Source organism: Canis aureus, chromosome 34, assembly GCF_053574225.1.
Source record: "Canis aureus isolate CA01 chromosome 34, VMU_Caureus_v.1.0, whole genome shotgun sequence".
Classification (NCBI taxonomy): domain Eukaryota; kingdom Metazoa; phylum Chordata; class Mammalia; order Carnivora; family Canidae; genus Canis; species Canis aureus.
The window spans coordinates 12,680,303-12,692,494 of record NC_135644.1 but is presented as its reverse complement, the minus strand read 5'-3'; the positions used below and the strand labels follow the sequence as shown (position 1 = coordinate 12,692,494).

Sequence of the window (12,192 nt, the reverse complement as noted above, 5' to 3'; positions counted from 1 at the left end):
AAGACCAGCATTTGATTCTCAAAAGGAACACACTCACTAGAGAGCTTCTAAATTATATTCGTTACTTAACCAAATCCTCTTTAAATATCCTCTCCTGTGTAAAAGCAGATCTCCTTTAAAATTACTTCTTTTCTTGCCTTTTGTGCTACGCTAAATAACTTCAGTGTTAAGTTTGCATGTGTGTTGCTACTTCCTTACCTGTAACGTGACTAAGTAATACGGTGGGCTGTGAATCTGCATTCTACTGAAATGGTTCTATGATCACAGACAACCGCGAAAGGGCCAAGGGAGGTCGTGTAGGAATGTGAACATGGGAGAGAAAGTGAGGCTCAGGGATGAGAAGACTGTACTATCATCATAAGAGAAGAAGGTAAAAGTGGCAAAGTGTGTCCAAATACCCAAGTTGTTACTATTTTCTTTCAGAATTTTCTGCTATGATTTTCGAAAGCACTTAACTTACGCATACTAAAATTTCAACTAGTCTAAAATATCTTAATAGCAAATATAAGAAAAGTTATAGTTTTCAAGTCCTAATCTTTTATAGTTCCACGGCCAAAGTTTTATACTCACTATGGAATTGAAACAAGAATATAACCCACAAATGGGTTAGTTTCCCGGGGTTAGTTTTCACAATAATTCCATAATATCAGAGGAAATATTAAAAATGAATACAGTACTCAGTATAGTCAGAAAATCACCAAAAATCCCTTAGTTTTTGAAGCAGAATTTTTTTTCCAGCATTGTTTTCTTTTTGGTCGCAGTCTATGTTATATCCTTTGTAACGTCATTGCTATCATCTCTCAAAAAAATGTCCATCTACAAATTAATTAACTTTCTTGAGACAAATCCCTGGTATACTATTCTTCTGATTCCCATGAAAGACTCACTTTTAATATACAATTGCAGCTGCCCCACACTGCCAGTTACTGTGTCATACACACGCCTTAAAATTCTGTAATCAGCAACCACCAGGTGCCGTATCGCATTCAGCACACCACAGCCAGTCAATACAGACATCCCCAAACACACCAAGGCTGGTTTTGTCAAATGTTTTATTGAGTGTAGACATCTGGAGTACTGTAAAACATGCATTATCTGTAGATTCAAAAAGGAGCAAGCCACATTGTCCTCACTGTCAAATGTGTCAGGCTTGGCATACATGATGGAGATTAATGAAGTATCATGAGAGTAATATGGTTCCTGAAAAGCTTCTACAATTTGGAGTAGGGTCTTAATCACGTGAAAAGCAAAGCTGTTCACATTCAGTGAACTTGCATTTCATTGGAGGTACACAGTATTTTAATTTTAAAACAAAAATAATTCTGTTTTTAGAAGATTCCCATCCCCTAACTTTATTTGTCCCTCAGTTTTCAGAAATTTTAATTTAAAAAAATCATATCCCTTTTAGGAAGTTGTACATTTATCCGAATAGCTAAAATTTATTTCTTCTTCGGTTGCTGGGGTGTATTAAATTTGAAGAAGATAATATCTCCATCTTCAACAATATAATTTCTGCCTTGTTGTCTGTACTTTCCAGCAGCCTGTAAAGTGGAGATAGAGAGGAAATGGGTTATCTTACAATGAAACACATGAAGTAAATGACAGCAGTAGATGCAAAAAGTATTCTACTTCTTGGGTCATATTAAACAAAAAAAGAAATATAGGAAAATACCTAAGTTCAAAACTAGACTTGGAGAGAAGCAAAGTATTCCTGATTTGGGCAGAACTAGATTTTCCATACGTACATAATCATAATGTATTCTTTACTAAATTGTTGGTACATAAATGTAATTATAACAATATAATTAAGTTTCATTACATGCTGTTTATGGTACATTTCTGATGTGTCTGCAAACATCCACCAAGTCACTGTAACAAAACAGATCAAACCAGGCAGGAAGCAAAGACTATATAACTAGTTTGAAGCTACTTTATTTTGCTTAAGGAAATTATTTGGTGATACTGGTAATGCCAAAAGGAGTTTGCTACAAGGAAAACTACTATCAATCTTAGTGTACAGATTTTGAATTATTTCCTTGTGGCTTTTTATTTAGTCTTGACAGTGACCATACACAGTGATGTGTGCTAGAATTCACCACGAAGAAGTTTACTAACAGCCCTCATTTCAAGCAGACTCTAACAGGTTGGAACTGCAGACACTTTTCCCACTTGTAAATTAGTTGGCAAAGCAACTGATTCCACCTGCTGGTATGCAGATCCAGAAGTGCAATCCGCCAGTAATTCTAATACAAACAAGCAGCAGTTCCAGAGACCCAGGTTCACCCCAGGCACAGCACACACACTTCACCCTGAGCACAACAGGCTCTTTGGCATCTACACTTAACACTGCACACCACTGACACAGTCCCACATGACCCCACCATCGACCACTCAACAGTAACTCGAGGATCTTTTGGAAAAAATTCTCCAAAGTGTTTTCTTTCTGTTAGAATTTGTTGAGAACATGAAACCTTTGCCCAATGAGATTAGTACTTCTCTTTGAAGATATTGATAAGAATGTTCAAAGTCAAGTGCAATTATGCTAATCAGAAACAACACTAACAAAGACCATACATCTGAGGTCAAAATCAACAAACCAGATCACAGAGCCCTAGTAAGCACATTTTTAAATGTCCAGGCTACATATTAAAAATCACCTACTGATAATGTGCTATTGAACCGGAGCTAATTTGTTCAAAAACTAAGATACCCTAACATTCTAAAACATACAGATATACACATATGCCATATCTCCACATTCACATGATTTCTGTAAAGACATGTGATATACTGGAGGCCATATGCTACTTATTTTGAGAATCTAAAGCCCACTGTTATAAAACTATATAGACAATTTAAATCAAATACATATTGACATGACATATTACTGTAAGTTTATATACTTTGTTACCACTCAAGTTTACTACTAATTAAAGGTGACAGTGTTCCTTTAAATTCTCTAGAGACCATTTAATCCATTTCCACTGCTATCAGAAACACTGGTTGAAAAAAAAATCAATACCCATTTGTGAATCTTGAGTATGTATTAAACAAGACACGTCTAACCAGTTCATTTGCACTTGAAAGCAGCCATCTGTAGAAGCCAGCTTTGCCTAAGCAGATATGATTGCTAATAATGTGATATCCCTGTAGACTACAAAGCCCACACAGAGCTATTCAGTATATAGTTCACAGCACTGGCATTAAATTAGTTATGCTGCACTGGTGTTAGAAATACACGCGCGCGCACGCACACATACACACACACACACACACACAATCTTGCTCTCAAACTTGAAACCTACTTGATAAGATACAAGTAAATATTTGTTGAGTAAGAGAGCATAAAGTGATTCATAAAACCTCTACTTGGAGTTCAAATTCTGAAATGCTACTTTTGGAGATTAAAAATCACATAAAATACTTAATGGTATTCTAAGCTTAAAAGCCAGAGGTCAATCTTTTCTAATTTATAGTATAAAAGCTTCCAGTTAGTGTTAAGCATTTCTACAAGCAAGAAATAGTATTTTATTACATATTATGAGGTTTCTCTGTATTGTGCAAGGAAGCATTCCCAATTTACATATATTTCAAGTTTATTATAACATAGACATCGATTATGGATTCGTAAAACAGGTTTATACGTGAGAGTATAGAGAAGAAGCATTGGTTCCTGAATTCCAGTAACAGAAAAATATTCTTATTTTAATCATCTTTACTTTATGAAAAATACATATGCCAACATAATGTAGCATGTTGAAAAATAATCTGAGATTTTCCAAGTCTGATTAGTATTCCTGACAAAGTTCAATCTCAATATTTGCGTACCTATCGATACAAATGACACCATTAAAAAGTTAATGACTTTGTTTAGTTATAAAATCTAACTTCTTTCACTCCACTTAAGAAACCAAAATGGCTCTCACTCTACATTGAACCAATTATACCAAGATTTTTCCCTCCTCTTCCTGGGGTTCCAACAGTTCTATTAAAGTCCTGCTGTTCAGTATGATCATTTCAATGATTACCAATGAGAATAAACTAAACTTGAAATAAACTTTTTTGCATTCCTTTTAAACTACGAAATAGTAAACACATGAGAGACCTCTTTAATTTCTGTAATATTTTCTATGGTCGTCTTCAAATATCAAATTAAAGATAAAGAAGCCTTCCTACAATGTCAGTTTAATCACTTGACCTATGTATCGATTAGAAACGACACAGTACTAGATTTTGCCAAGTAAAACCCAATAAAGCCAAACAAAGTAAGCTTGCAGCCGAATTTACATTAAAAAAATCATTTATTACTCATGTATAGCACTGCTTCATTGTTAGTGGCTGCATATCAAATTATACTTATTAGCTAAAATAAAGCACAATTTTGGACCTGCCCTCTAGTGTTGAGAAAGCAAATCAAATTCCCAATGATCTTAAAAAAAAAAAAAAAAAAAAAAGTACAACCATGAAGTTCTAGCACAAGCAGGTTTTATTTAACTAAATTTCTGTCTCTTTCCTTGAATTAATCATGAGCATAATCCATTCTATTTCTATTTCAGATATTCAAATGTAGTAAGTATAATTTTTCATTGGTGGTTAGTAAACAGGCTCTTTGAAATTATTTATAATTTAAAACTACTTCTATTTGCAGTTTTAGAAATATATTAATATACACCACAAATATACGGACAACTCACACATTTTAAAAATTATCTAAAAGAATGTAAACGCCTACAAGCTCTTCAATCAGTTGACAGTAACACTAAACCCTGACACACATTTTAAAAGACAGTTATTCATTTTAATCATGACTATTTTCATATTAGTAAAAATTATAAATATGAAACCAGAAAATAATTCCTTACCTTGACTGCATTTTCAGAACCTTCCTCTTTAAAATCTTCGTATTTCATTACTTCAGCCATAATGAATCCTTTTTCAAAATCTGTGTGAATCTTTCCTGCAGCCTGAGGAGCCTTCGTCCCTTTCTTTGAGAAGAAAGACCAGAGAAAACTAATTGCATTTAAGATGATTGATTGTAAGCGAAGAGTTTCTTTTCTCTGATCTGCAGTTGGGTTCAACTTAAACTTAGTTTAATACCACGGTTAAGATGTCAGGTATACAATTAGTACATTTTCAACACTGGGCACTGTCTGTGTAGCAGATTTTAGCACCGACAGATCAGTAGATATTAAAGAAGCATAGCTTTGTTTTTCCTAACAGTCATCCAGTTGTATTGATTTAGATGCAGTGGTCTAGTTTTGGTGTCGGTTTCATTTCGATTTTCTATTCTTCACAGTGGAAAAAAATAGGGATTTTCAAGTAACTTTCAAGCTGAATTATCAAAGGTTTTAAAAAGATAAAAAGCCTTAAAATTTCCGCTCATCTAAAGAACATATAAAAATCAATATATAAAGGGACATTTTAAAGACATTTTCAACAAATCATATAATCTATGTTCAGCAAATAATTTTGAAATTCTCATAAAATTTTAGTAATAAAATTTTCAAACATTCAACATAATACATGCTGCCTGTAACCACCAGGAAGGAAAATTCAAGCTGATATAGGAAGAAAAATGTCTTATAATTACTCCATATGTTAAATTACAAGGACATACATTCCAGACACACACAACCATGGAAAGAAATTTGAAAAATAATGGTGACCTAAAGGCTGCTTAATAAAGCATGTTAAAGTGATAAGGAGTCTGACACTATAAAGCACAGTTTTTACAATAAAAGATGTATTGGGTTAATATGGCTACTCACTGATGCTTACCTGACTAAATATCTCAGCACATTAAATCATGGATACTTACAATCAGTCTTAAGATAAACCAGCTTTCACACTTTCAAGCCCAGAACATGTTATCTTCCCTGCTGCATATACTTAAATTTGGAAGTTTTAAGGCTCTAAAATATATAGTGAAAATAAACCATGGCAATTTGTTTACTAACTTGGATTTGCTTTGACATTATTTTCTAAGTCTATATAAAGGACCTTGGTTAGAAGCCAATCAAACATTTTTTTACAAAGGGGAGAAGTAATAAAAGTGAATCTCATATTCACACATTTAATGTTATGTTGGACTGCCTCCGTGATTGTATCCGTATTAAATCAAAATAAATGTAACGATAAATTATGGTAGTCAGTGAAAACAGCAATCAAAACAGCACTAAAATTTATCATGGAGCATATACTAAAAAAAGCATAATAAAAGAATCCATAAGACACTGAGTATTTCTAAAAGTTATGACATTATTTCTATATTCTATAACACTATTTGGGACTACATATATTTAAAAATATTTTTCAATAGAAACTACCATATTATAATATATTTACATTTAAAAGCAAGCCATTACAGTTCACAGTTTCTATTGTCCTCTGGGAATAAATTAGTCATTCTTTCTGGTCATAATCAGTATACATCAATATTTAAAATACATATCACATTTTTAAAGAGGAAAGATTGAATATATAACATTGCAAAAATAAACACTTCTATGAACTCAAATAAAAAAGCATGAATTATTACACATTGAGTTTAGCTCTTTGAGCCCAACTGTGTATCTATGAAGAGCATAATGATGTCATATTGCTTTTATTGCTGAAAATGTAATCCGAGCAGAGCAAAGGAGGAAAGAACCACCCGCAACCCAAACAAACTTAGCGAATACAAAATGAAAAGCAACATCAATTTCACTGCAGACAAACCCAGTCACACAGATTAAGCAAGCACAATACTGGTGCGTCTTATCTCTGACCACAGGAGGAGGGTAGACAGATTCTACAGGATGAAGAAATTCAGACTATGTAATAGGCAGAATCAATTGTTACCTGCCTCAATCAATGCCGCTCCACTTTCACTGTTCAGCAGCTCACAAATAATTAAAGTTATCCTGGACAAAAACCTCATCTGTAATGACTAGCTAACCGCCACCATGACAAACTTCAAAGTCAGTGATATCAATCTGAATTCAATAGTGTGGAACTGGATATAGCTGATGAATAAGTATGAATCTTACCCTGATGGTCCATGCACGTACTTCATCTGGGCCTGCAGTGAAAAAGTATTCTAGTTGGAGTGCTGCAAACCCAGCCTTAATGATCTTTGGCAAAGCGCTGAAATAAAATGAAACAAATTCACTCAACATATAACTTGATTGTGCCAGAGATCAGTATAGAGCTAAAATTATTCATTTCAAGCAGAAATGTTAAAGATATTAGTAAATGACCATTCATCTTTCATAATACACTTGAAGAGGCCTGAAAGCATGTAACTGTTTCTGAAAAAAATCCTTTCTAAAATTGGTTTTAATTGTATTAGTCTGAATATATCATTTTGAATTGTTTACTATAAAAAAAAGAGAAAAATCTGATCTACTCATTCTATGACTATTTTCCTCCAATATTAATTATTTCCAGGACGTGGGTCATGAAAGCAAAATTATTTGATTGAAATCCAATGTTTAAACAATATATTAGTGTTACTCAGAAAAAATTAAGGCAACTGATTCACCCTTTCCCTCCCCCACCGAACATGACGAAAGAGTTTTGGCGATCATTCCTTCTCAAAAATATACATAACTAATACCTATGTTATAATTAAAACACTGTACAGAGATGACAGATGACAGTTAAAAACTTAATTTAAAATAAATCTTTTCACTCTGTCTCATGGTAAAGAAAGGAGAAGATTCCCTCTTTATAATGGTAATTACTCTGTCATTTATTATTCTATCAGCGCAAGCAATTAAATTACTGCAAGGAAATAGTTGATAATAAAGTGTAGGGAAAATGAATGCTAATTAACCTTTGTGTCATGTTCGCTTCCAGATACTTCTGTCTCTCCTCAGCACTCAATTCTTGCAACTTGAGTTCCAAGGCCCCACTAAAAGGAATGACCAAGGCACCTGGGTCATACTTGTCCACCCACTCTTTAATTTTTATCAACCTGTAGACAAAAAAGGGCACAACATTATCTTGTAGTGCATGCATGACTGTACCACATTCATTATTATCAAGTAGCACATACATATTCATAAGAATTGCACGGTTTTATGATGCCATCTTTTTGTGTATAGCTTTCCAAGGTCAAGGCATTAACAGGCAGCAATTGCTTCAGGTATACGCCGTGAGATTTTACTGTAATCTAGTTTTACTTTAGCACATTATGAACCATCATACAAATATTATAAAACTTTTTAAAGTACACTAAATTTGTTCAGCAGTAACACCTGTGTCCTTGAAAACCTCAATTTTATGATTTATGATTTTCCTTACTGTAAAATAAGGTAAATTTTTAAGAAGCAAAAACATTAAGTTCTGTTTATATAGGAACCACACCTAAGAAGTGCCAGCTAATTTGTAGGAGTTTTTGCCAAATAAATAATTTGTTCCACCCAGATATTTATAAGTCTAGTTCAGTGCCCTCTTGGACTAACAAGAGCTCACAATAGTGCCTGGCTCTCAGGGAGACTTTTGCTAAATAAATAAAGACATACAGAAATACAGATTTACAAACCTAGTTGATTGTATACACACTGTTCTTACTTTTGCAGGAGCACAAATAAGGGAACTAGAGGAAATAAATTCCTTTAATCACAAAGGGTTTGGAAAGCCCAATCAGTTAGGGAATAGACACCAACTTCCCCAAAAAGATGTTACTGAGTGATTTCTTTTTCTTCTAGATCATGGGGTATTTTGGCAAAGCAGTAGTTGGAACATAAATGAAGTAAGTGTAGTGAATACATTAACCAGATTCTGATTCTACCACTTTGCTAGCTCTTTCTTCCTGGGCAGGTTAACAAACCCTTCTGAACCTGAGCTTCCTCACCTATAAAAACGGAGATAACTGTAGTACACATTATATTGTAATGAACCTGGGAAAGTAATGCTAGCATATAGTAAACAGCATCACTATTAGAATTATTACTGTTAAGGATAACAGTAGTTACTATGGCTAATTTTCATTCTCAATCATAGATCATATGTCTATGATTCTGGAATAGGGTTTACAATAGAAGTGAATACAGATTTCACAGAAACTTTTGTTAAAAATATTAATGCATACCATAGTCTTATGTAATTCTACTAGCCTTCCACATTTAGACCAAGGTTTTAATAGTTATTATGGCAAAAAATTGTGGCTGGAATCCTTTAAGTAATCAATGTAAAATATCATAATAGGGAAAAAGAAACACAAAAACTAAAGCACAAATTCATCAAAACTCACCTAGCAAAGAAAATGTGAGGGGAAAAAAAAAAAAAAAAAAAAGAAAATGTGAGGGGATTGGTTATTATAAAATTAAGAATATGGGGGCAGCCCCGGTGGCTCAGCAGTTTAGCGCCACCCTCAGCCCAGGGCTTGATCCTGGGGACCCGGAATCGAGTCCCATGTCGGGCTCCTGGCATGGAACCTGCTTCTCCCTCTACCTGTGCCTCTGCCTCTCTCTCTCCCTCTCTCTCTCTTTCATGATTGAATAAATAAAATCTTTTAAAAAAAATTAAGAATATGGCCTACTGAGGAGGATTTACCATAGGATAAAGGAATGGAAAATTCACATAATAATTTATACATGTTTGTTATATAAGACTAACCTATAATTTAATCATTTAATGCTATCAGCAGTTTTTGATCTTCATAATGTTTTTTTCCCTTTGGTCACATCCTAAAAGAATGGACCAATCCCTAAGAGTTTATTTTGGAATAAATTATGTGTACTTTATTTTTTTTTAAGGTTTTATTTATTTATTTATTCATGAGAGACACAGAAAGAGAGGCAGAGACACCGGCAGAGGGAGGAGAAACAGGCTCCATGCAGGGAGCCTGATGTGGGACTTGATCCCAGGTCTCCAGGATCACGCCCTGAGCCAAAGGCAGATGCTCAACTGCTGAGCCATCCAGACGTCCCAGGATGTGTCCTTTAAAATAGGAAATTCAAATCAGATGTTTCCTTATTCAAAATTATGAAGGATATGTTAAGGAAAACAGGTAAAATCTGTTATTATTTTTTCTATTTTTAAAAAGAGTTTATTTAAGTAATCTCTACACCCAATGTGGGGCTCAAACTCACAACCCTGAGATCAGGAGTTGCAAGCTCCACAGACTGAGCCGGCCAGGCACCACGAACAAGGGAAAATTTAAACTGATACTTCTGCCTATAATAACCTTATGAGATTCTAAGTTACTTCACAGACTTACAACGTTCAAACAAAGCGATGTGGCTTAGTGATGTATGTTTATTACACAAGTGAGAATCAAGTGTCTGGAGATATATGTGGATACATATACACACACATATATATATCCACATACAAAATACAGATTCATTGAAAATGAAAATAAAACAAGCCGAGGTAAAAGGAGAATACAAAAATATCACACACATTTTGTATCACAAATATGGTCAACATAACTAATAAAACCAGAACTGTTAAGAAACAACAAGATAAGAAATAATTACTTTGGCTAAAACATCAATTCAGAATAACAATAGTTCTACTCTGTCATTTTAACAGCCTTTCCTGCAGAGTCCTCAGAGGGATTATTTGCATTCCTCAGGTGTTCTATTGTACAATTCAGATGAATAAAGACTTACAAATCATTCCTCTACCGCCAATGTGAGACTTTGATCTGGTGAATACACCATTGTACCTTAACTATAATTGGCAAAAAACCTGACAGTGTAGAGCATCACAAGCTTAATAACAAAGGAGAATATCTCAAAGTGTTGACAGATGATCTTCATAATGCAGAAGCAGAGCTGGTACATTTTAGCAGTAAATGAGCACTGAGGTCTAAAGGTCTCTAAAGTGACTGACATCAGACCTGCTATAGCCTCACTAAAAGAAAAAGGTACCGGAGCACTCTCCGTAAAGTGAGTTAGGCTCTTTGCCTGCGAGCTTCACTTTTGTGACTTTCACTGTCATAGAAAACACAGGGAAGATGAAAAGTGAGTTAGGTTCTTTGGCTGTCTGCTTTACTTTTGTTACTTTTACTATCAAACAAAAGTGAGAAATGTCCCAAAGTGATTTTTAATTACACATTTGAAATGAACCTTGGGTAATAAAAAAATAGTACTCAATTTTAAGATTACAGACTGAAATACATATAATATATCTATTAGGTCTGATGGTTACAAAAGTGTGATAATGAGGCCAAGATCACAAGTTTGAACCCCATTGGGACCAGTTACCTTTTGCAGAAAAATGTCTATTCTATTGCTACAAACCATACCCCAAACTATAGTTAGTCATCTAAAAATGTGTGCTCCTGGCACATGAGGAATATGGAAAATCAAAGTTGATCTCAGTACCACTTAAGGGAAAAACAATTTCAAGTATATTCTGTCAAATGAATAATGATCTCCATATACAAATGTTAGCAAATGTCCAAAGAAAACTATCCAATTGTTAGAGACCAAAATAATAAAATTATAATGATGATGATATTGTCATAGAATATCACATCATATGAGGGGAGACAAAACAGTAAAGACAGTACACTCAGAAAGAGTTAAACTGTAAAGACTTTGATAATATTCATTTTGCAAATTTCTACAAACAGACTATATTACAAGGGGATCCATCTTTCTTTTGATAAGGAGCCAGAGCCACGGTGATTTCCCTAAAGTCTTATGAGTAACAAATGGAAAGAGGAACTGCCATTAGTCGTATTTTTCTCTCTGGTACTGATTCCATAGCAAGAGGACAAAGCAGAGACAATCAGTTTTAAAACTAAAAGGATGATGCTTGGAGATACACTGGCAGGTTGTGAGGTTAGACTGTCTGGCAGAATGAGATCTTTAATGTAAATTAGTATTAGATTTCCAAAAGATCACGTCTCAAATTTATCTTTGGTCTTATAATCTGACCTTTTTAGCAAGTCTCGAAATTCCAGATTCTATAATTTGATTTTCCTAAAATTCATTTACATTGTTTGTATTTATTTCCCCGGATACAGATTGTATTCCTTTTTTTAAAAGCATGTCCACAAAAAAAAAAAAAAAAAAAAAAAAGCATGTCCACATATTTATTTTTCCCCTAAGACCCATTTATTTGTAAGGGGGGGTGGGAGGGAGAGAAAGAATCTCAAGCATAACTCAGGGCTCACTCCCACAACCCTGAGATCACGACCTGAACCAAAATCAAGAGTGAAATGATTAAACGACTGAGCCACTCAGGTGC

At 34.2% G+C, this 12,192-nt stretch overlaps 1 protein-coding gene across 4 annotated transcripts in view; it reads right to left on the bottom strand.

The window, feature by feature from the left end:
* Positions 1 to 1,035: 1,035 nt before the first annotated feature.
* The window catches only part of OLA1 (Obg like ATPase 1), a 164,567-nt gene continuing 153,410 nt past the window's right edge, over positions 1,036 to 12,192 (bottom strand). For all 4 annotated transcript variants that reach the window (XM_077883442.1, XM_077883443.1, XM_077883444.1 and 1 more), the window contains 4 exons: positions 7,817 to 7,957; positions 7,029 to 7,125; positions 4,863 to 4,985; positions 1,036 to 1,541 (listed from right to left, as the gene is read on the bottom strand). In XM_077883442.1, coding sequence (XP_077739568.1) covers positions 1,440 to 1,541; positions 4,863 to 4,985; positions 7,029 to 7,125; positions 7,817 to 7,957 — 463 coding nt within the window. In that variant the 3' untranslated portion in view covers positions 1,036 to 1,439. The remainder of the gene's footprint in view (positions 1,542 to 4,862; positions 4,986 to 7,028; positions 7,126 to 7,816; positions 7,958 to 12,192) is intronic.